Raw genomic sequence first — 23384 nt, 5'->3', positions numbered from 1 at the left:
TGAGAAGGTAGATGCTAGAATATGTCATAGATTGTTGGCTTAGATAAAAGCTGGTTAATTTAAATAGGACCATAAACTGTCATTTTGGGCATTATCTTTCCCACTGGTCAGATATTATTTCTATCTCTGTTGGGTAAAGTTCTAGAATTTAACCTCTGCCCCTAACGAGTTGTAAAATAGCCCAGTCATGGGAAGTCCAGCCCAGTGCTGTCCTGAAAGGACACCCAGTTAAGCCTTTGCTGCTTCCAGAGTCCAGAGAAATCATCTGACATGATTATATTCCCAGATGACAACTCACAGGAACCTGGGCCTGAGAAGTTTGATTTCTTACTTTTTCTAACAACTGGAAGAGATTCCCTTCTCCTCTGTTTTTCTTCTACCTTTTCCTCTTTGAGCAGGGTAGGAAGTTTCCCTGCCCCGTCTATTAGGGTGGATTCACAGTGGGGGCAGCAGGAGAGAATTTCCCTAAGTGTGTGCGTGTGTCTCCCTTCATGGGTGTTTTCTTCCAGAAGTCTAATAAGGGGAAGAACGTGGGGAAGAATAAGGGGAATCCGTGAGTAAGATGTGTGTATCTTGGGAGGATGGCATTATGGCGGCTCTTGGAATACTTAGGTTGCATGGGTTCTTTTAGTGGTTCCCAAGGAGATGGAGGTAGATGAGCTTTAGGTATACCAGCACACTCAGTCACTGGAAGATTCTGCTTTTCAAGTTAGACATCTAAACGGTTGGGAGAATCTTTTTTTTTTCTTTTTCTGAGCATTGTGTGATTAATATGGAAAAATACTATAATGTAGTTGATTAGAAAATTTTTTATTTTATTGCTTCTGTGTTTTCACAGTATCTGGTTACACACAAATTATATTCAAGTTGAGAGCTAAAAATCTGACTTCCCACGTTTTATGTATTGCTAAGCTCAAATCATGTTTACACTAGAAAATATATTGCTTTTGTCTCATTAGATTAACAACCTGAAACTGTTCTCTGAAATTTATTTATTTCGGCACGTGGGATCTTCGTTGCGGCATGCGGGATCTTTCATTGCGGCGAGCAGGCTCTAGAGCACATGGGCTCAGTAGTTGTGGCCCACGAGCTTAGTTGCCTGACCAGGGATCTAACCCAAGTCCCCTGCATTGGAAGGCGGATTCTTAACCACTGGACTGCCAGGGAAGTCCTCTGTTCTCTGAAATTTAAAAACGCTGGCATTAGCAGAGAGCACAGGAAAGAGAGAAGCATTGAAGTCAAAGAGGGATGTTTTTGGAGGCCCTGTGGGGTTTGGACTGTGATCATGCAATGTCTCCTAAACCCATTGGTGGAGTTTGAATTTTATCCAAGAATAACAGGAAGACACTGCAAGTGCAAGAGTGACAGGTAGAACTTTCCTTCATTGTGTGTTGATCTGACTTTTATTCAGAGCGCAAGCGAGATCTCAGCTGAACCATCTGCATTGGGGCATCACACCTGGAGGCATGGGAGGTCCGTCCCTCATGGGTGGTTGTAATTTTGACCACCCGGCCAAGGTCTTGTCCCATTTCTTTGCTATGTTTTTTCCTCTCTTGTAATTAATAAGTAATTGAGCCTCCATTGATTTTTGCCTGATTCAGTCTTTCCTATGATGGTTACAGAATGATGGTTTTCTACCTCCAGTGCTCTCTCCACGTTTATTAGATGGTTGTTGACATTTTGCTGTAGACAAGAAACTTACAGATTTGTTACTGGTGTGGACTCATGAATTTCTATCTTCTCCATGGTTCATCATTTGTTACCATGTGTAATTATTTTGGTACTCACGTTTTCTCAGATTTGGCCAGTGAGAGTTCGTTCAAACCTTCTGGGTCCTTGGGATGTGCTCCCATCATTTTTTGAGCATTTCCTTTTTTTTTTCTCACACAAGATATCTCTGGCTTCTGTAGGGCCTCCCCTGGCCCAGCCATAGAATTACTCATTTCTCAGACAAGCTGTGGTTCCTTTACTTGGGCACGGTATTGAGGAACGAGATTCGGGCACTTGGGCACCACTTGGGTGTCTTATGTGCAGATCATTTATTCATGGAGTGTTCTTAGGAAAAACCTGCCAGGGAGGGAGGGGAACAGGAGCAGGAGGGGAGGAGGCTGAGTAAGGGTGTGCTGCAGGGCTTGTCCTGCTTTGGAGGCAAGGGAACTGGGCTTTGTGATGCCTGTCAGCCCAGGCCTGCTGCAGGGGTAGGGGGAGGGGACCCCGAGAAGGAAAACCGCCAAGTGCTCCCATGCCCCAGGGCGGTGCTGGGAAGGTTGCAGGTGTGATGCTTCAGGTTCTCTCCTTCAGGAGGCACCTGTGTTCCCCGCCACGGGAGGGACACCAGCTCCATCCTAAAAATAACTTATGTGAGTGTTAGGAACCTTAGTTTGGGTAGTGAGAGCTTGGATCAGGTAGGCAGGTCCGGTAGGAAGGGGTACCCTTGCACACATACATAAATACACATAGATGTGTGTACTGCGTCCAGGTGTAAAGTGTCTCGGGGTTGTGGTAAAAAAGTTTAAATATACCTAACATGCCAAATTGTTTTTGTTTTTCATCTAGGCCATTTGACATGCTGTTCCTTCTTTTTGGAATTTTTCCCTTTCTGCCCCACCCCCACACTTATCTAAGTCTTGTTCATTTTTTAAAAAAATTAATTTCAGAGGATGCTTTCCCTGATGGTCACCACCCTCCAGTGTTTTGCAAATTTTTTTTTAATATTTGGAATTTTAAAAACCACCAAAATATCAAATAACCTGGGTATGGAGTTTCTTTCATTCTAATCTAGAGTTTTTTCCTTGAGAAATGGAATGAAACCTATAGACGGGGTATGTCTATATGTATCACATAACTTGAGAGATGAAGGAAAATCTGATGTGAAAATGGGAATATTTCCTTGCGTGGTGACCAGTAAATGTCTTTCATATGGTTCCATACCTTTATATTAGCGAAAGGATGATTAGAAAGGATAGGCCAGTTAATTACACCTAGACTGCAAGACATTCTCCACCAGCCCCAGGAGGCACTGTACTGTTACGCATTTAGCACCGAATTGAATTTGGGAATGAGTAGGACTGACTTGTTTCAGACTTTGCCAGTAACCTCAGGTCCTTTAAGAATTCTGAATGGCATAATCTGAGATTTGAGGATGAGGGGCAGGGAGAGTAAGATGTATCAGAAGTTGAGGCTGCTTCAAGCCTTAAACTTGTATGTTTTTAAATACTTCCAGCTGGTCTCAAGGGGTTCTTGACTCAGCACGGAAAGTTCATGTTTCATTGACTTGATTAGTATGGTTATTTATCTCTAGGGGTGTTAATGCTATATTTTTAGGAAAGTCTAGGTGTATAGATGTCAAAAACGCAAGTACCTTAGACTTGATAGAAGTGGGCCACACAAAATGTGCCCAAATTTGATTCCCAAATTAACCTTCTCCCCCCACCAGCCCCCATTATACTTTTACATTTGTAAGTAAAGAGATTGAGGGAAAACATTTTTAAGAACGTGGTGTTTACTATCCTGCATTGTGATTTTGCTAAAGAACTGTTACTGGGAGGTTTTCCAGATTAAAGGATTTGTTAATTAACTAAATATGATTAATTGAAAGACAGAGTTTTAAATGTTTATGCTGCAGAATAAGGTACATCAGTGTATAAACAGTCCTTAGCATGTTGCTTGGTACATAGTAGGTGCCTGATAAGTGTTTAACAGAATGAATATCAAATGAATGAATATATTTTTTCAACTATTTGTTAGTATAATGATTATCAAATATAGAAAATTTAAATACATGTGTCATTTATTAAAGTTTTATTGCATGTTTACTATATGCTAGGAGTTGGAGTTAATGGAGGTTAATGAGACATGGTCTCTGACCTCATTATACTTAAGTTTCGTGCAGTGTTTTTTTTAAATTTTTTTAATGTCTTCCAGTCACTTAGGCTGGACAGCCAGGTGAGGGAAGGGGTCTTGGGCTATGCCCCTTAACCCTTGGGTGTCTGGCATGATACGCCTGTTTTCTTTCTTTTTAAAAATGTATTTATTTTATTTATTTTTAAAATTTTTGGCTGCGTTGGGTCTTCATTGCTGCGCGCGGGCCTTTGCTAGTTGTGGTGAGCGGGGGCTACTCTTTGTTGCGGTGCGGTGGCTTCTAGAGCACGGGCTCTAGGCGCACGGGCTCAGTAGTGGTGGCTCGCAGGCTCTAGAGTGCAGCCTCAGTAGTTGTGGTGCATGGGCTTAGTTGCTCCGTGGCATGTGGGATCTTCCCAGACCAGGGCTCGAACCCACGTCCCCTGAATTGGCAGGTGGATTCCCAACCACTGTGCTACCAGGGAAGTCCCGTGCAGTGGTTCTTAATCTAGAATCTGATATTGGAATTATTTGGGGAGCTTTTAAAAATACCAGTGCCTGGGTGTTACCCCAGCATCTCTGTTTTAACTGGTCTAGGGTGGGACCCAGACATCACAATTTTTAAAAGCCCTCTCAGGTGTGGTTGTTAGATGCAGCCAGAATCAAAAACTTCTGGTACCAAACCCTGTCTTAGTCTGCTTGAGCTGCCATAATAACATTCCATAGACTTGGTGGCTTAAACAGTGAACATTTATTTTATCGCAGTTTGGGAGGCTGGGAGTTCGAAGTCAAGGTGCAGACCGATTTGGCTACTGGTTCTTCCCCTTCTTTACAAGGCCACCTATCAGATTAGGGCTATACCCATATGAGCTCATTTAACTTTAATCACCTCTCCAGCTACAGTCATTTTGGGTTTAGGGCTTCGACATGAAAATGGTGGTGGTGGGGACACAGTTCAGTCTGTAGCAACCATTGATCTAGCAGGAGAAGATTTCGTAGGTAGTGTGCTGTGCTGTGTTCTAAGTCCACGTGTGATTAGAGCCATAGCATTTGTGCATGAAACACCGTGGGGTTAGAGGGTGGAGAATTCGCTTTCAGGTGCTGGGGTCAGGGAGCACTTTGGGTAGAACAAGAGTTGAGTGTGATGTTAAATAAGTAAACTTTGATAAGGAAATAAGAGGTAGGAGATGGAAAATAAAGACAGAAGATTGAGCTTGAGTTTGACTTGACTAGTGATTTGCTGGGTGATGATGCAAGATTGCTTTGAGCTTTGTAAGCCTCAGGTTCATAACGCCTGCTCCTGCCTGTGATGGCGTTTGTAAAATGATCCCTTCTGCCACCACTTTTTCCTTTCTTCTGAAAATATTTATTGTGCTTTTTCTGTGTACTATATAAATCTAAGCTGGCTTTTTTTTTTAAGCTAAGAAGGAGAATATAACCACTGGGGTGGCAGAATAAAGATTTAAACTATACATTTTTTTTTTTTTTTTTTTTTTTTTTTTGCCATACGCGGGCCTTTCACTGTTGTGGCCTCTCCCGTTGCTGAGCACAGGATCCGAACGCGCAGGCTCAGCGGCCATGGCTCACGGGCCCAGCCGCTCTGTGGCATGTGGAATCTTCCCGGACTGGGGCACCAACCCGTGTCCCCTGCATCAGCAGGTGGACTCTCAACCACTGCGCCACCAGGGAAGCCCTAAACTATAGAAATTTTAAGTTGAAATTCTGATGCTGGTGGGACTTGGGAATTACTAACAGGTACTTGAAAATGTGGGCCGAGTAGATTTGGAGATGTAGGCAAGCACTGAGAGCACAGCATAAAAAGTACCATTTTTAAGGTGGAGCCTTGTGGGATTGCCGCGGGAGGAGTAGGAGCAGAGCTTACCTAGGGAGTGTTTATACTTTTTTCAGTGTTACCATAGTTCAGAATATTTTTGAGACTCCTTTAGAGTTTGCTTTCAGCCTCTACAGTACACATATCTTAATTATTTATCTTAATATCCTCATTTTGATAAATTTTTGTTCTGAAGGTGAACTTGAATTTCAGCCAAGGTTAGCCAGAGGCAGTCTGGTGAAGGTGGTAGGAAGAAAGTTGTATTGTGGAACTGGTTTTAACTCAGAACTCAGACTGGCTCTGTAGGCTATCCTGAGAAAGATGTGAGTGATTTAAGCAAGGATTGAATCTTTGAAATAAGTAAATAAGGTCTCAATATAAAAATAATTCCCTTGCTGTGTTATCAAAGTGGTCCATGTGTTTTATTAAATTTTATGAACTATTACAAGGTGGAGGGGAAGAACTGGTAGAGCTAGTGTGGCCAGAGGCATTGAGGAGCATTCGTAAGGATGCAAGTAGCCCACTGTGTTCCAGACAGACACCGGAGGGAAAATAAATCAGGGGTGTGTTGCTGGGAGGCCCAGGCATGCTGTCATTTATTCCTTCTGTTTCCTGTAATAACACGGCTGATTTTCTATTAGGTATCAATGGGAGATTGTGCTTGTAGCAAAAGACAGTCTTGAAGTTTTACCAAATAAAGTAAATGTGAAGCCTTTTCATTTAAGACATTACGGCCACAATGGAGATTGCAGTGCTTTTCTAAAATTGGCATGTCTTCTTGCATAAGTCGATTTCCTGCTTTGGTATACTTTTAGTCTTGTCCCTTTCTGGCCTCATCTTGGTTAAAGTAATGTGGGTGGAAGAGGAAGTTTTCACACCTAGCAATCTGCAGAATCTGAGGTCCAAGAAATAGGTGCTTTGGGGAAATGGGCACATGTGGTGTGAACGAGGTGGTTACTACCAGTGGAAGCTGATAGGACAGAGGAGTACAAATGTAGCACAATGATTGTGGGAAGTCCGTGGTGTGTGACCCAGAAGCAGAGCAGAAATAGGCACATCTGCTTCATTGATGTGCTTTCTGGGTTTTGTAAGTTTGAGCTTATAAAAAGATTCTGTTGTTACTGACTGACCTGATATTTGATGTTTATTCTCTGTGAAGGTACTTTTCAGCCAACTGACAAATCAGTCCTTTTGCTTTTTTTTTTTAAAAATAATTTTCTCCATGGTCAGAATCATTTAGCTTTACTTTCTGATCAAGAAATGTGAAGTTTTGAATTTTGCTTGTTCAAAACGATGCTTCTGAAACCAACAATCTTCTTGTCCAAGGGTTCTTTCAGGCTTCACCGTGACTTTGGAAGCTCACGGGACCTTGTTTGCTGAAGTCCTCTGAAATAGGCCACTGCCCCAGGTGAGGGGTCGGGTTGTGGAAGAAGATTTGGGGCCTGCCCTTTTATCAGAGGCCTGGGTTATATCCTCTCTGTGAGTCTCCATTTTATGTGCAAAACAGAATCCAGATACTTAACCTGAGGGGCCTTTAAGAAGACTAAAGGGTGTTCCTGGCCTTCATCTTGAGGTTTCATAGCCAGAGGCTGCTGGACTGTTAGGGGGAAAATCTTTCCTGCTATGGATTTTCTTTGTTTTGTCAATTCAAGTGTGGCTTGAAGGGAAGACGGTGGGAAAGGGACACTGATCTTCCCTGTTTTTGTTTTCCCAGTCTCCATACCCCTGCCCACCCACCCCTTTTTCATATTACACTGTCGCTGTAGAAGTGGGTATGACCGAGCTGGCAGACACAGGGAAGTCTGGTTGGGGCATCAGTGTCTTTGAGCACTGAGACCGGAGTCCTCCCGGGCTCCTGGTGTGAAGCACGCAGTGCAAAGCTACCAGTGGAGAGCTCTGGTCCTGCTGTATTGTACACAATGCTATCTGCCTGGGCCCTTCATTTGGAGACTCTTGGTAGCTGGTATAGAAGAGGGACTTAAAGTAGAAACCATTGCTAATAAGAACAGTTTTGCACATTTACTACAAACATTTTTCTTATTTTTCCTCCAGTAAACAGTAGCATGGAAATGTCTGCGGGAACAAGTAAGTGCAGCTAGGAGGTTCCAAAAAAGACAAAAAAAGTGGCATTATCTAAATAACAATTAAATTAATTAAATTAGAACATTTTCAGTGTTGAAAAGGCATTCCTTGCCCTTCCGGTGGTGTCACTTCTTTCCAGTGGAAGATTCTGTGATGCTCTGAGTTGCGTCACTGTTATTTTTGTGGATTCATGACAAGTGCTGCTGTCATTTGCCTTGTAATTGAGGATGACATGTTGCAGGAACACGTGAGCCCCAGAGCAAAGTCTGAACTAACAATGTCAGCTAGTGAAAAAGGTGAAAATTGACTTTCAGATGATGATAGAATGTTGAGAAGTTAGAGCTTTGGAAATTTTCCCTGGTGGTGTTATCCTGATTCTTCATCTCAGTATAAATTCATGTGACTATAGAGTAGCAAATTCTCAAAATTTGATTTTTTTGTAGGCTTTGGTGCAAATGTATAACATATGCATCATATTGACATTGAGGGAATCACCCTGTAATTTTGTGAATAAAAAGTGCCATATCTATAATATTTGTAGTGTTGAGGGAAACTTTGAAATATGTATAAAATCATAATTAATTAAAAATTGACATTTAATGATAAGTGTGCTACCAAGTGGTATCAGAATTAATTATATATTTTTAAGTCTTTTTTTTTTGGGGGGGGGCGCTGCATGGCATGCAGGATCTTAGTTCTTTGATCAGGGATAGAACCTGTGCCCCCTGCAGTGGAAGCGCAGAGTCCTAACCACTGGACCTCCAGGGAACTCTCAAGTCTGTTATTTCTGATTTAACACCAAGAGTATAGAAAATCTAAAGCAATATTTATATGATTCTAGAATTTTATTTGCCATATGTTTTAGAAGAATGATCAGAAGGAGTTCTTGCAAGCCATTTAAAAAATGTTTCTGGAGGAATATTATAACCTAGAATTTATAATATAGGTAAATTTAGGTAATCAGTATTATAATTTACTTATGTAAAAAATGGTTCAGTATCACAAAGCTATGTCTTTATTCAGGGAGCTAATTTAAAAAATTAGTGCTTTATCTAAGACCACTGCAAGATGTGTAGAGAAAGAGTGGGTTCATCAGGACACATTATAGGTGAGTTGTATAGATTAAAACTGTATGAGTGAAAGGAAGAGATCACATTCTGAAATTGATTATATACAGTAGATCAGCATATCACAGTATTTCTTCTAATCTGTTCAGTAATAATACGGTCAATTACTGATGCCTAAATATGGTTTTCACTGTAGACAAGGAGAAAAGAAGTGTGTGGAGACTGCCCCAGTTTTATTGTCTTCCCTCCAAATAGATATCAGCTTTCCACTCACAGGATGTGTCACAGGCTCTTCAAATTCAGCTTGTCTACCCTGAACCACCTGGGGTTTCTTTTGTCTCCCTGTCTCAGTGAGTGGTCACATCATTTCATTTGGAGCCAGAAAACTGGGAAGCTCGCCTTGACTCATCCTGGTTCCTTAGTCCCCTCAGGTCCCACCACTCCTCCGGAGCCTCCCTCTCAATCTGTCCTTTTCTCTCCACCCATACTTGCAGTTCCTTCTGTATGCTAGTGTTCTTTTTCTCATCTTATAGCAGCTCTGGCAAAGCTAAGGAAAAGGAGAAGGCATAAATCAATAATGTAGGCCAGAGTTCAGCAATCTATACCCTGGGCAGAATCTGGTAAGGCCTGTAGGCTGTGAATGGTTAGTAACATTTTCAAAGGGTTGTTAAAAATAAATAAATAAATAAAAGGAGTATACATGACTGAGGTGGTTTGTAGCCTACAAAGCTTGAAGTATTTATACTCTGGTCCTTAACAGAAAAAGTTTGTTGACCCCCTGGCATAGGCAGTGAAAATTGGGATACAGTTATAGGTGTAGTAAAGAGCAAGAAGTCATGTGAACGTCTTCATATCATTATTTTGAAATTTTAGATGAAATGGATAGTTTCCTTGAGAAATACAAACTTACTAAAAACTGCAACTGACTCAAGAATAAATAGAAAGCCCTTAGAAAATTGTATCAGTAGTTAAAACTCTCTTTGCGTCTATCTCCCACACACATACATACTCCCAAACCCTGACTAAACCAGGTACACACACAGATGTACACATATACGTGGCAGGATATTGGCTTATGTGATTGACTGTTGGGCAGGTCTGAAATGTGTAGGGCAGGGTGTCAGGAAGGGCAGCTCTGGAACTCTTGGTCATGAGCCAAAGCTATGGTCTGCAGGTGGAATTCTTTAGGAGAATCTCAAGTGCGCTCTGAAGGCTTTTCAACTGATTGAATCAGGCCTACTCAGATTTTCTAGGATGATCTTCCTAAAGTCAACTGATTAAAGATGTTGATCACATCTGCAAAATACCCTCCCAGCAACAGTTTGTGTGAATACCTGGGGACTAGCACCTCACCAAATTGACCCATAAAGCTGACCATCACAGGTGGTTTCTACCAAACTTTCAAAGGACTGGTAATAATCTTGATTTTTATACAAAGGGGTCCAGAGAATACAAAAAGAAGTCCCTAATGTATTGTTTAAATAATGTGACTTTGATACCAAAACAACACAAAGATAGGAGAGTAAAGTCACAGGCAGATCTCAACATGAGGATAACTTCAAAAATTCTAAGCAGAATTTGAGCACTCAAGACAGGTGCTGCTGGTTACTACTCACTGTTCTTCTAAAAGACATAGACAGAATTGAAAAAGGTACAGAGCTTTCCTGATGATTGTCTATATAGAAATTGGAGGACTTCCCTGGTGGCGCAGTGGTTAAGAATCCGCCTGCCAATGCAGGGGAAACAGGTTTGAGCCCTGGTCCGGGAAGATCCCACATGCTGCAGAGCAACTAAGCCCGTGCACCACAACTACTGAGCCTATGTGCCACAACTGCTGAAGCTTGTGTGCCTAGAAACCACGCACCACAACGAAGAGTAGCCCCTGCTTGCCGCAACTAGATAAAGCCCGTGCGCAGCAATGAAGACCCAACGCAGCCAAAAATAAATAAATACATTTATTTAAAAAAAAAGAAATTGGAAGAGAATCTATTGGCAGAGTATTACAATTAATGAGAATTAAGTAAGGTTGTATTGGTTACAAGGGCAATATAAAAAATTTTGTTGAACCTACCTACCAGCAATAAATAATTACATATTATTTATGAAAAGATACCTTTCCTGATAGAAATAAATCTAATAAAAAATGAATAGTCTCTCGAAGGAGAAAGTTATAAAACTTCTTGTCTACTTAATTATTTAATTTCTGATAGTTAACTTGTTAAAATCACCCACTGTGAGTATAGATTCGTATCATGTTTTAATGTTAACATATTGTCAATTGAAGTAAAATATATATATATATATATATATATACAGTGAAATTTACAGATTGTGAGGTTTTTTTTAAAATTTATTTATGGCTGCTTTGGGTCTTCATTGCTGCATGAGGGCTTTCTCTAATTGCGGTGAGTGGGGCTACTCTTCATTGCGGTGCGCAGGCTTCTCGCTGTGGTGGAGCACGGGCTCTAGGCACGCGGGCTTCAGTAGTTGCGCACGTGGGCTTAGTTGCTGCGCGGCAGGTGGGATCTTCCCGGACCAGGGCTCGAACCCAAGTCCCCTGGGTTAGCAGGCAGATTCTTAACCACTGCGCCACCAGGGAAGCCCAGATTGTGAGTTTTGATAAATGCATATACCCCAAACAGGACATCCCTCAGAGAATATCCGTCTCAATGCCCATGGATAACTACTGTTCTGATTTTTATCATTGTAGATTAGTTTTGCATGTTCTTTTTTTTTTTTCGCAACTAACTTTTGGTGTGTTTTTTAAAATTTTTATTTATTTATTTTGCGGTACATGGGCCTCTCACTGTTGTGCCTCTCCCGTTGCGGAGCACAGGCTCCAGACGTGCAGGCTCAGCGGCCATGGCTCACGGGCCCAGCCGCTCCACGGCATGTGGGATCCTCCCGGACCGGGGCACGAACCCGTGTCCCCTGCATCGGCAGGCGGACTCCCAACCACTACGCCACCAGGGAAGCCCAGTTTTGCATGTTCTTGAATCCTGTGGTATGTACTCTTGTGCCTGGCTTCTTTTTCTCAACATAATTTTTGAGATTCACCCAAGTTGAGTAAACCAGTAGTTCATCCTTTTGTAGTGCTAAATAGTATTCAGTGGACATTTAGGTTGTTTCCAGTTTGGGGCTATCATGAATAATGCTTCTATAAACTGATTTGTACAGGTTGTTTTCTGGACATATATTTTAGTTTATCTTGGGTAAATGAACACCTAGGGAGTGGAAAATAGGCTGGGTGTATATTTAACTTTATAACTTAACAAGCAGGTTTCCAAAGAAGTTTATCATCTCACACTCCCGCCTGCATGTATGAAAGTTCCAGTTGCTCCATGTTTCTTCCTTACATTTGGTGTCATTACTGTTTTTCATTTTAGTCATTCTGGTGGGTGTGAAATGACATCATAGGTTTCATTTGCATTTTCTTAATGACTAATGATTTTGAGCACCTTTTCACGTATATATTTACAGTTTTGTGTATCTTCTTTTTGAAGTGTCCACTATAGCCTTTTGCCTCTTTTTTATTAGGTTGTTTCTATTTTTGTTATTGATAATTAGGAGTTTTTTAATATATTCTAGAGTCAAGTCCTTTGTTAGATACATATATTTTGCCCATTTCTAATTGGATTGTTTTCTTATGGTCGAGGGTAAGCAAGTCTAAATATTCTGCAAATACATAAAGATCTTCTCCTGTGATTTCTTCTAGCAGTTTTTTTCCCTTAACTTTTTATTTTGAAATAATTACAGACTCACAGAAGTTATAAAAAATACTAATGTGTAGAGTCTCTTGTGCCCTTCACCTTGCTTCCTCCAACAGTGAAATCTTACGTAACTGTAGTACAAATATCAAAAGCAGGAAACTTGACGTTGGTACAATACTGTTAACTAGACAGTAGACCTTTTCGGTTTTCACCAGTTTTTATATACATGCATATGTTTGTGTGTATGGTTCTATGCAGTTTTACTCCATGTTCCTGTTCTTAAAGGGAAAGCATTCAGTCTTTTACCATTAAGTATAATGTTAGCTATAGATTATTTGCAGATTCTTTGTTAGATTGAAGAAGTTCCTTTCTAGTCCTAGTTTACTGAGTTTTGTTTGTTCATTTTTAATGAATAGCGTTGAATTTTATGTTTTTTTCTGCGTCAATTGATGTGATCTTATGGCTTTCCTTTTTTACACTGTTAATATGATAGATCACATTGGTTGTTTTTCAAATAGTGAACCAACCTTGCATCCTTGGAATAAAGCTCACTTGGTGTGGTGTATTTTTCTTTTTATACATTGCCAGATTTGATTTGCTAATATTTTGTTGAGGATTTTTGCATCTGTATTCATGAAGGATATTAGGGCTTTTTTTAAAAAAAATATTGATTTGCTTTTGGTATCTGAGTAATGCTGTCCTAATAAAATGTGGTGGATTCAACCAACTGCCATTGTGTAATATTGTAGTACCCATGTATTGGAAAAAGTCTGCGTATAAGTGGACCCTCACAGTTCAAACCCGTATTGTTCAAGGGTCAACTGTATTGGTTTGAGACTTTAAATATGAGCATTTATTGCTATAAATTTCCCTGTAAGCACTGCTTCAGCTTTGTCTTACAAATTTTGATATGTTATGCTTTCATTTTTATTCAGGTCAGTGTATTCTTTTACTTCCTCTTTCGACTTATGAATTATTTAGAAGTGTGTCATTTAATTTCCAGGTGTCAGGAGGTTTTCCTGCTATCTTTCTGTTACTACTGTCTGGTTAACTCCATTCCACTTGATTTATCTGTATGGTTTCTGAATTTATTTCTTAGTTTTTTTAAGTGGTTGTTCTAAAGATTACATTATGCATACATAGCTTATCACAGTCTACTAGCATCAACATTTTATCTTTCAAATAAAATGTAGATATCTTACTACCACCGAAGTTGCTTTATCCTCTTTCCTTTATCCGGAAGTCATCTTTAATATTATCTCTATATACATTGAGAATGCTATAATTTTTGCTTCTGTCAAAAATAATTTTTAAAATTCAAGAAAAGAATAGTTTATTACATTTATTCTTTGTGTTGTCCTTTCTTCATTCCTGTTGTTCTGAGTTTCCTTTTGTTAATATTTCCTTCCTGTCTGAATAACTTCCTCTAGCCATTCTTTTACAACAGGTCTGCTGGCAAGAAATTACCTTAGCTACCTTTCCTCTGAGTTATCTTTATTCTGTCTTCAATCCTGAAAAACATTTTTTCTGGTTATAGAATTTTTGATTGACAGGTCTTTTCTTTTAGTACTCAAAAATACTGTGACACTTCCTTCTGGCCTCTGGTTTCTGAAGAGAAAGCCTTTGTCTTTTGAATTTTTGTTCTGCTATATTTCTCTCCGATGCCTTGAAGATTTTTTTTTTGAATTTTATTTTTTTATACAGCAGTTTCTTATTAGTCATCAATTTTATACACATCAGTGTATAAATGTCAGTCCCAATCGTCCAATTCAGCACACCACCATCCCCTCCCCACCGTGGCTTTCCTCCCTTGGTGTCCATACCTTTGTTCTCTACATCTGTGTCTCAACTTCTGCCCTGCACCTTGAAGATTTTTCTTTCTCATTTTCTGAAGTATGATTATGATTTGTCTGGGTGTGTATTTCTTTAGGTTTTTAACTGTTTTCTTGAATTAATAGGTTTTTGTCTTTTGACTAGTTCGTAAAAGTGTCAGTCATTTCTTCAAATATTTTTTCAGCCCTGCATTCTTTTTACCTCTTTTTCTGAGACTGTGGTAAAATCAATGTTAGATCTTTTCTTCTTGTCTTGCAGGTTCCTGAGCCGCAGTTCATTTTTTAAAAAGCCATTTTCTATTTATAGATTGGAAGGTTATTATTGAATTATTTTCTAGTCCTCTGACTTTTTATTATGTCATTTCCATTTGATTTTTGTATATTAATCTTGTATCTGGAAGCCTTGCTGAACTCATATACTAGTTCTAGTAACTTTTTGTAGATTCTATTGGATTTTCTATATAGACAATTATATGATCTTTGAGTAACTATGGTTTTATTTTTTCCTTTTCAATCTGGAAGCCTTTTATTTTTCTTGCCTTATTGCACTGGCTAGAACATCCAGTATAATGCTGAATAGAAATGGTAAGAGCAGACTTCTTTATCTTTTGTTCCCTGTTTTAGGAGGAAAACATTCAGTGTTTCACCATTAAATATGATATCAGCAGTGGGTTTTTCTTTAGATGCCGTTTATCCTGTTGAGGAAGTTTCTTTCTGTTCCTACTTTACTGAGGGTTTTAATTAGGAATGGATATTAGGTTTTTGTCAAATGTATTTTCTGTGGCTTGTTGTCATAACCACGTGTCTTACCTTCTTTAGTTTTTTAATATGATGAATTACATTTCTTGACTTTTGAATATTAAGTGAAGCTTGCAATCCTGGGATAGACCCCACCTAGTCATGAGGTATTATCCTTTTTTGTATTGCTGAATTCAATTTGCTCATCTTTTGTAAAGAGTTTTACATCTGTATTCATGATGGGATATTGGACTGTAGTTTTCTTTTCTTGTAATGTCTTATCAGGTTTTGGTATCAGGGTAATGCTGGCTTCAGAGCAGTTTTCTGAAAGAGTTCGTATGGAATTGATATTATTTCTTTCTTAAATGTTTGGCCACATTCACCAGTGAGGCTCTCTGGGTCTGGAATTTTTTTGTGAGAAAGCTTTTAACTACAGATTCAATTTTCTTAATAGATACAGGGCTCTGCTGGTTATATGTCCTCTTGAGTTAGGTTTGGTTATTTGTGTTTTTCAAGGAATTTGTCCACTTCATCTTCGTTGTCAAATTTATTGACCTACATTTAAAGATCACTTAAATACATTATTATTATATAAAAATGTGTATCATTTCTGATCTTTGTGACCTCCCTTTTTTACTGGCAAGGTGGTTTATCAGTTTTAATAATGTTTTCAAAGAACCAGTTTTGGTTTCATTGCTTTTCTTTATCATTTTGCTTGTTTATTTTGGTTTCTATTTCATTGATTTATGCTTAGGTTTTATTATTTCTTTCCTTTGCTTTGTGTTTCTTTATTCTTTTTCTAATTTCTCAAGGTGGAAGATTAAGTCATTGATTTAAGACTATCCGTTTTTTCCAATGTAAACTTTTAGTGCTATAAATTTTTCTATCAGTACTGTTTTAGCTGCCTCACACAAATTTTGATATATTTTCTTTCATTTCAAAATACTTTCTAATTTCCCTTTTCATTTCTTCCTAGACCCATGGGTTATTTTAAAGTGTGTTATTTAGTGTCCAAATGTTTGAAGATTATCAAGAGATCCTTTTGTTACTGATTTCTACTTTAAATACACCGGTGTCAGGGAACATACTTTGTATGATTTGAATTCTTTTACACTTATTAAGATTTGTTTCCTAGCCCAGACTATAGTTTATCTTGGTAAATATTCAACTGTTATTGAGTGGAGTATTCTATAAACGTTAGGTCAAGTTAGTTGATGATGTTGTTCAAGTACTCTACAGTTTTAACATGTAAATTTAAATGTATGTTTTCTAATATGCCTTATATATTTACACTTGTACATCATGGATTCATTTTATTTGATCAGAATACATTCTCTATTACTTCTTGTGGCAGATTTTATTTTACAAAGAAGGTTACAACAGTATCTTCCCTCTCTCAGGCTCTGTGTGATGTGGCCCTCCCTCCACTGGAGTGTAGGCTGAGCCCAGTGACTTGAAATCAACATATAAGGTAGCAGGAACAAGGCTGCATGGCTTCCACAACAGGCTCAGAAAAGGCCACCTACCCACTGTACCCTGTGTAGGTGATTTGGCCTTTCCAGTCCACACATCAGATAAATATGTGAAGAAAGAAGTCTTCTTGGCAGTAAATCCTCCAGCCCCAGCTTTTGTGGCTATTGAAGTCAGGGCCTGTGGCTGGAGTCTTCCCAGATGAGCCCCAGACACAGAAGCAGAGAAGAGTCACTTCTGCTCTACCTGCCTGAACTCCTGCCCATGGGCTCCCTGTGCATACAGAAGGATTCTTGTTTTCCATCACCACATTGGATTAGTGGCTTGGTTTGTCACACTATGATAAAGATCATTTCTTTTTCGGTGGGGTTGAAAGAGAGAAACTTTTCAGTTCTTACATATCTGAAAATATCTTTAATTTCACTCTTAATTGGCTCTGGAATTCTTGGATATAAAGTAATTCTTTCTGAGAACTTTGATGTTATTTCATCATTATCTTCTTGCATCCACATCTTGCCTGTGAAACACGATGTAAATCTGGTCCTGTTCCTCTGTGTGGTGATTTTTTTTTTCCCTTTAGAAGCTTTTAGGATTTTTGAGCTTCAGATATTTCATCAAAGTGCATTTAGGTGACCTATGATTTGTTTCTTTCTGAGAACTCATGTCTTTTTATTTGCTTCAGTATATTATATTTATTTAAAAATCTTATTTTCTTTACTCTTTTCACCCTCTTAGGAGTTGTTTACTTCTTGATTAATTACAGTTGGGTTCTCCTTTTCACTGTGTTGTCCTTCAACAAATTTAGGTGATTCTTGGCTGTTTGGTTGTTGCTGATTTTGTTTGCTTTTTGAGATGCCCTCTTACCCTCTCTACAAATACTGTATCACTTCATAGCTGCATCCAGAGGATGTTGGGAACCAGGAAAAGTTTAGGGGTTCCTGGTCTTAAGTGTCACTAGATAGATACTGAGAGACTTTCTGATCTTATGGAGATAAGTGCCTGTATTTACTTATTTTACCTGTGGTCTGAAGGCAGCAGAAGAGTGACCTCCTTTGGCTCCTGCTGTGGTATTTCGACCACTAATGCTTTGGTTTCCTCTAGGGATGTCTCCTTCTCCCCGTTTCTGCTGCTTCAGAGCGTGGAGCATGCTTCCTACCTTTTTTTTTTTTTTCTTTTATGCGTTACGCGGGCCTCTCACTGCTGTGGCCTCTCCTGTTGCGGAGCACAGGCTCCGGACGCGCAGGCTTAGCGGCCATGGCTCACGGGCCCAGCCACTCCGTGGCATGTGGGATCTTCCCGGACCGGGGCACGAACCCGTGTCCCCTGCATCGGCAGGCGGACTCTCAAGCATTGCGCCGTCAGGGAAGCCCGCTTCCTACTTTTGGTATCAGTTTTTTCCTGGGAAAAAACTCTGGGGATAAGATTGCCTCCTTTAATCTGATCTCATCTGCCTTTTGCCTTTCAGAATTCCTGATCATTTGGAGGATACTTACCCCTTTGGATTTCAGGGTTCTCTAGGAATTTGAGCAGGTGGGAGTTTGGAGCAGGTGCTTCGGCTGCTGTGTTAGTCTAAATGAGGTAGTTCTATTTAAAGTGCACAGAAACCTCCTGTAGTTTGTTTTTCTATGCACACGAGTTCCACTTTTTCTTCTTCTGCCAGCTCTTTCTTAAGCTACCCTTGTTACTGGGTGGAGAAACTACTCACATGTCTCTTAATCTTGGATCTCTTCATCTATCCTTGGATCTCAGTACTGTATTGCTAAAAATCCTCTTTTTGTGGATTATATGAATTAAAAAATTATAACACTTTATGACTTTAATTTTGCCAAGACTACATGGAATGTGTTATCAAATAAAAGTGTTGCAACATAGTTTGCAGAATGTTTTAGAAAGATGTTGCCTACACCCTCACGTTTTTTCTTTCATATATAAAACAATATTTAGAATGATTTTCAGCGACTAAAGAGTCACAATTTCATGAGGTCATAGAAGAGTCACTTTTTAATATATTTGCCTAGGCTTTTATTTTAAGTAGACCAGAGTGCTTATTTTTCCCCTAAACTGGTGATTTACCTGAGACTTTACTATATTAAAGGAAGATCTTTTTTTTTTTTTTTCAGAGCAGCATCTCAGACATGTCGAAAAAGATGTTTTGATCCCCAAAATAATGAGAGAAAAGGCCCGAGAGAGATGTTCTGAACAAGTTCAAGGTAAGATTCAAATATTCATATGAAGATCAAATATGTTTTTTATAACATGATCTGAATTTAATCCTTAGCCTTGGAATCAAGTAGTCAATGAATTAATATGTATGAATTGCTTCTTACCCTTTCACTCAGATACCAGTATTTCAGCTTTCAGAACTTCCAGGCAGTGTTCAATTCATTTACAATTTAAAAATATTCTCCCAGATTCCTAGTAAAAAGCATTTTTCCCCAGATGTACAGTTATATAGAGAGAAAAACTTGTATTCATATTTTGGAGAAACAAGTTATTCTGGTGATTCTGATAGGGAAAGAAGAAACATCAAATGTAATGTGTGCCTGTTTTTCCTCTATCAACATATTCATATAGGAATATAGTCTAAGATGATTTTCTTTGGCGTTGTTGTCTATTATTGAATTGTTAATGGAATCTCAGTAGTACTTACAAGTCTTTTAAAAAACTTTTCTATATTCTACATTTCTGAGCAGAAGATATTTATGTAAATGCATGCACTAGACACCCACATATGCATGTATTCTTTGAAAAATGTTTTAATATAAAATATACCTGTATTCTATAAATCTAGAGATATGTTGATTAATATGTAATATTATAGTGAAAAATACAAAGGCGTAGAAGATGAAAAATGAGGCCATAAATGGTGGGTAATTAGAAAAGCAGATAGCAGTATTATTGTAGAAATGTTTTTTTAATAAAAATCTTCCTCTTGGGGGCTTCCCTGGTGGCGCAGTGGTTGAGAATCTGCCTGCTAATGCAGGGGACACGGGTTCGAGCCCTGGTCTGGGAAGATCCCACATGCTGCGGAGCAGCTAGGCCCGTGAGCCACAACTACTGAGCCTGCGCATCTGGAGCCTGTGCTCCGCAACAAGAGAGGCCGCGATAGTGAGAGGCCCCGCGCATCGCGATGAAGAGTGGCCCCCGCTTGCCACAACTAGAGAAACCCTCGCACAGAAATGAAGACTCAACACAGCCAAAAATAAATAAGTAAATAAATAAATTAAAAAAAAAATCTTCCTCTTGGAATGTCCATGGCAAAGAAACAGTGGTAAAATTGTGCTGACGTGGACTGTTTTCCCAGCATCCCTTGTAGCCTTCGTTGAGGGACCACAGTAATGCTTAGTGGGGCTGATGGGCTGCAGTGCCCGGCAAGTTTCTCTGCGGGAAGCCAGGCTGTGTCAGCTGTAGTTTGGGGACTGTGTCAATAACATTTGGGTGCTAGGCACATTTCTGTCCCTTAGATGCTATCTCCTTAGAGAATGACCTCTGGGACTGATGGACAAAGGCAATAAAAGAATAGTTCCTCAGAATTGACATTGTGTGATGGTCATTTCTTTTTCTTAAATGATTTATCATGAGCTATTCCCATTTTAAATCCACCTATAAATCAGGTTTGAATTAAATCCATCTGTAAATAAATTTATTAACAAGTTATCAGTAATTTATTAGTATCATTTGATGGTCTTGGTTTCATTATGAATTAGTTGTATAATCAGAGCACCTTCCTTTCCCCCACCCCCAGATGGCAGGAGAAGTTACTCCGTTGGCACCTGCGGGTAGGGTTCAGTGCACACCTGGCGTCAGCGGGTGTCATGCTGATGGTCTCAAGAGGTAACCCTCCACCTGCCTCATAGGACTTTAAGAAAATATCCTGATTCAGGTGAGGGAGGATAAAACTTAAAAATGGATAATAAAATTATAGGGTTTTGTAACATGTTATTCTGATATCTAGAATGAAAGAAAGCTAGATAACTCAATTACAGATTTCTTACATGATTCAGATGAAAATGTGAAATGGTCGAGTTTGGGTTTCAGAACTACCTTTGCTTTGCTCTTAGGCAATGAAACTTTGGTCTTTGAAATGAAAGAAATAGAGTATAACTTTAAAATATTTGTGTTACACACCTATTACTTTGTAATGGTACAGAAAAGAAAATGTTTAGTTTTTGCTTCTTTATCAAAACTTAAGTTGCTTAGGATGTTGATCTTTTTTTTTTTTAACCATATTTAAAATCTTCTGAAGACTGAAAGCATCTTAAAATTTGAGATCCATTTGAGTTATTTCAATGCATTTGTCCCTACTAGAACACGTTATAACAAATGATCTTTGAGTATTTGAATTTTTATAGATACCATATATCGATTTTTTGTCAGGCCATATGGTCCAAAACAGTGTTTTAGAATCTAAAATTGATTATTTTATAAAAGAATGATCTTCCTGTTTAACCATGTGAACTAGGAGAGAACATAAACTGGCATTGCTCAAGTGGGAGCAGAACAGCTACGTTTAAACTGAACAATAAGACGGAATTTAGAATCAGAACACTTGCATTGTGGTTTATTTACTGTTTATAGCCTTTGTTTTATTAAATAATTACAGGATTTTACATAAAAGCATTATGCATCCTAATTGTACAGTTCTTGAGTAAAGATATAGGAATTCTAATAAGTGATCTGCTTTTCTGTTAAATTCCTGAAACATGATTATGTAGGAAAGCTTTTCTGTTTGATTTTATTTTATTTTTTCATGTCATTTCAACCTGGCTGATCATAAGAATTGGGTCAGGCTGCCAGCAACTTAGGTTTGTGAAGGGAATGGAACAGCTTTTCCAGTGACAAAGAGAAATGAAATCACTTTCAATGAAAAAAAGGATGCCTCATTATAGTCACCAACAGCAGTTATTGACAGCTACACTTCCTATTAACAAGGAGCATTTAACTAAGAGTTTGGCTGTTGGATCTTTGGACTTGATCTAATTTGCTAGCATTAATTAGTTTCTTTTGAGCACAGACACTTGGTGCTCACAGCTATAGATTTGGAGGGCTAATTAGGATAGAAAATTGAACAGAATGGGGTAAGGCATTAACCTTCAGCCATTACCAGCTGGGACACTGATAAAGACCACAGCATCCAAATGCTCCCTATTGATGTGAGAGTACCCTAATGAATATCAATTTCAGCCAGGTTGCTATATTCTTACTAGTTCTCTCTTCATTATAAGTTTTTACCAGCTTCCCTGATCCCTTCATTATCTATATGTACACTATTGGGTTTTTACTCTACACTGATTTAGTCTGCATTGCACATTTCACCTTATGTTTAAACACACTTAAAATTTGTCTTAAGTAGTGGATAATGTTTAGAATGTTTCATTGTTATAGCCCCTGATACTTCTAAAATTTAACTTTTATCTATAATTACAAGATTCTAATTCTACAGTTAATTTTTATGAAGTCATGGTAACCTTGCCATTTCCATATAATGAAAATTATAACCTGAAACAAGAAAGTCTCAGCTTTTGGGTGACAGTTAAGCAGTGTTTGTAGTAAACTGGTGTCAACTTGAGAATCTTTGTCTTTATAAAATAGATTTTTTTTGTTTCCTTTTGAAGAGAAAAAGAATGCTCATCACTTTTTCCTTTATAACTTAGTTTTGATTTGATGAATAAAGATGGCTTGACTTGGGGATTAGATACAGAATTGAGAATCTGGATCTCACTACTACATAAACTTTCACAAGATTATAAACTCTGTTGGTAAAGCATACATCAAAAGAAAGGCAGTTGAACAATGGATTTAAATAGAAAACTTCATAATGTTCTTCTTTTGCCAGTGGTATTAGTGGCAGTGAGTAGAGCCACTAAAATAAACGACCAAAGTAACACAATGAATGCTGAATACACTGGGAATGGTACAGAAGAAAAATTCTAGAATGGCCACCACCTCCCAAAAGCCAAAACAGAAGTCCCCTTCCATCAAGTGTGATGGTGGAATCATTGCTTTTTCTTGAATCGGGGACTTACCAATGTGTAGTGTTTTAGGAGGATGGTTTGATGACCTCTGGAGGCTACTTCCTGCTCTGTGACTTTTCCCATGTGTTTGACTCTTCACTAATTTAATGATTTATATTTTCTATGTTAGTAATATTTTAAAAAATATTGTTTGTTCATACATAATGGTAAATTATGCATTCTAGTGCTATAAATTTTTTTTTCTGGAAATAGAGACTTCATAAGAAAAAGAGTCACCGAATTGCTGTGTTTTGTAAAAATTCATTGTATTTCTTTGCTTTTTCGAAATGCATAATTGGCATTTGATATAACATCTCTATGCTGAGTAAAGAAGTTTGCCTTAAAAATAGTAAGAACCTTTTTTTCTTTTTGTTATGACAGATCAAGACCAGAAAAGTACTTTGACATCAGGGGTGGCCTGGAACTTTCTTTAACCTGGATATATTCTCCATCTCATTCCTTTCATCCCTTGGGCCTTCTTTTATCATATTTCAATGTTTCTTTTGTATCATTGTTTTCTGTGGCAGTCTTTTTGATCTACTGGCCAATAGGTAGGATTGGTTCTAAAGGAATTGTATAAAGTATAAGGAAGCATGGATTGTTTATTTGACACATCACAGAACTGTCGTTAAATAACACAGAAGCTTGATAAAATGCCTGCCGTCTTTATCAGTCACACACAACTGAAATATGTTATATTTTGCTAAATTCCAAAGATGGATGAATTAACACAAAAAGAAATTCAAATTAAGAATGCTTAGGATATTCTTTTTTTTTTTTTTTTTTTTTTTTTGCGGTTC

At 38.5% G+C, this 23384-nt stretch overlaps 1 protein-coding gene across 10 annotated transcripts in view; it reads left to right on the top strand.

Moving 5' to 3' along the window:
- Positions 1-23384, top strand: part of CMC1 (C-X9-C motif containing 1) — a 76799-nt gene that overhangs the window by 2899 nt on the left and 50516 nt on the right. For 3 of the 10 annotated variants that reach the window (XM_049715957.1, XM_012536677.3, XM_049715962.1), the window contains exon 2: positions 18691-18780. In XM_049715957.1, coding sequence (XP_049571914.1) covers positions 18691-18780 — 90 coding nt within the window. Of the gene's footprint in view, positions 1-1041; positions 1369-1411; positions 1518-18690; positions 18781-23384 lie in introns of those variants that run through there. The other 7 variants (XM_033405448.1, XM_049715958.1, XM_049715963.1 and 4 more) reach the window with 6 other exon arrangements.

Source organism: Orcinus orca, chromosome 10 (assembly GCF_937001465.1).
Source record: "Orcinus orca chromosome 10, mOrcOrc1.1, whole genome shotgun sequence".
In the NCBI taxonomy this organism is placed as follows: domain Eukaryota; kingdom Metazoa; phylum Chordata; class Mammalia; order Artiodactyla; family Delphinidae; genus Orcinus; species Orcinus orca.
The sequence above is the reverse complement of the archived record's forward strand: the minus strand, read 5'-3'. Positions and strand labels throughout refer to the sequence as shown.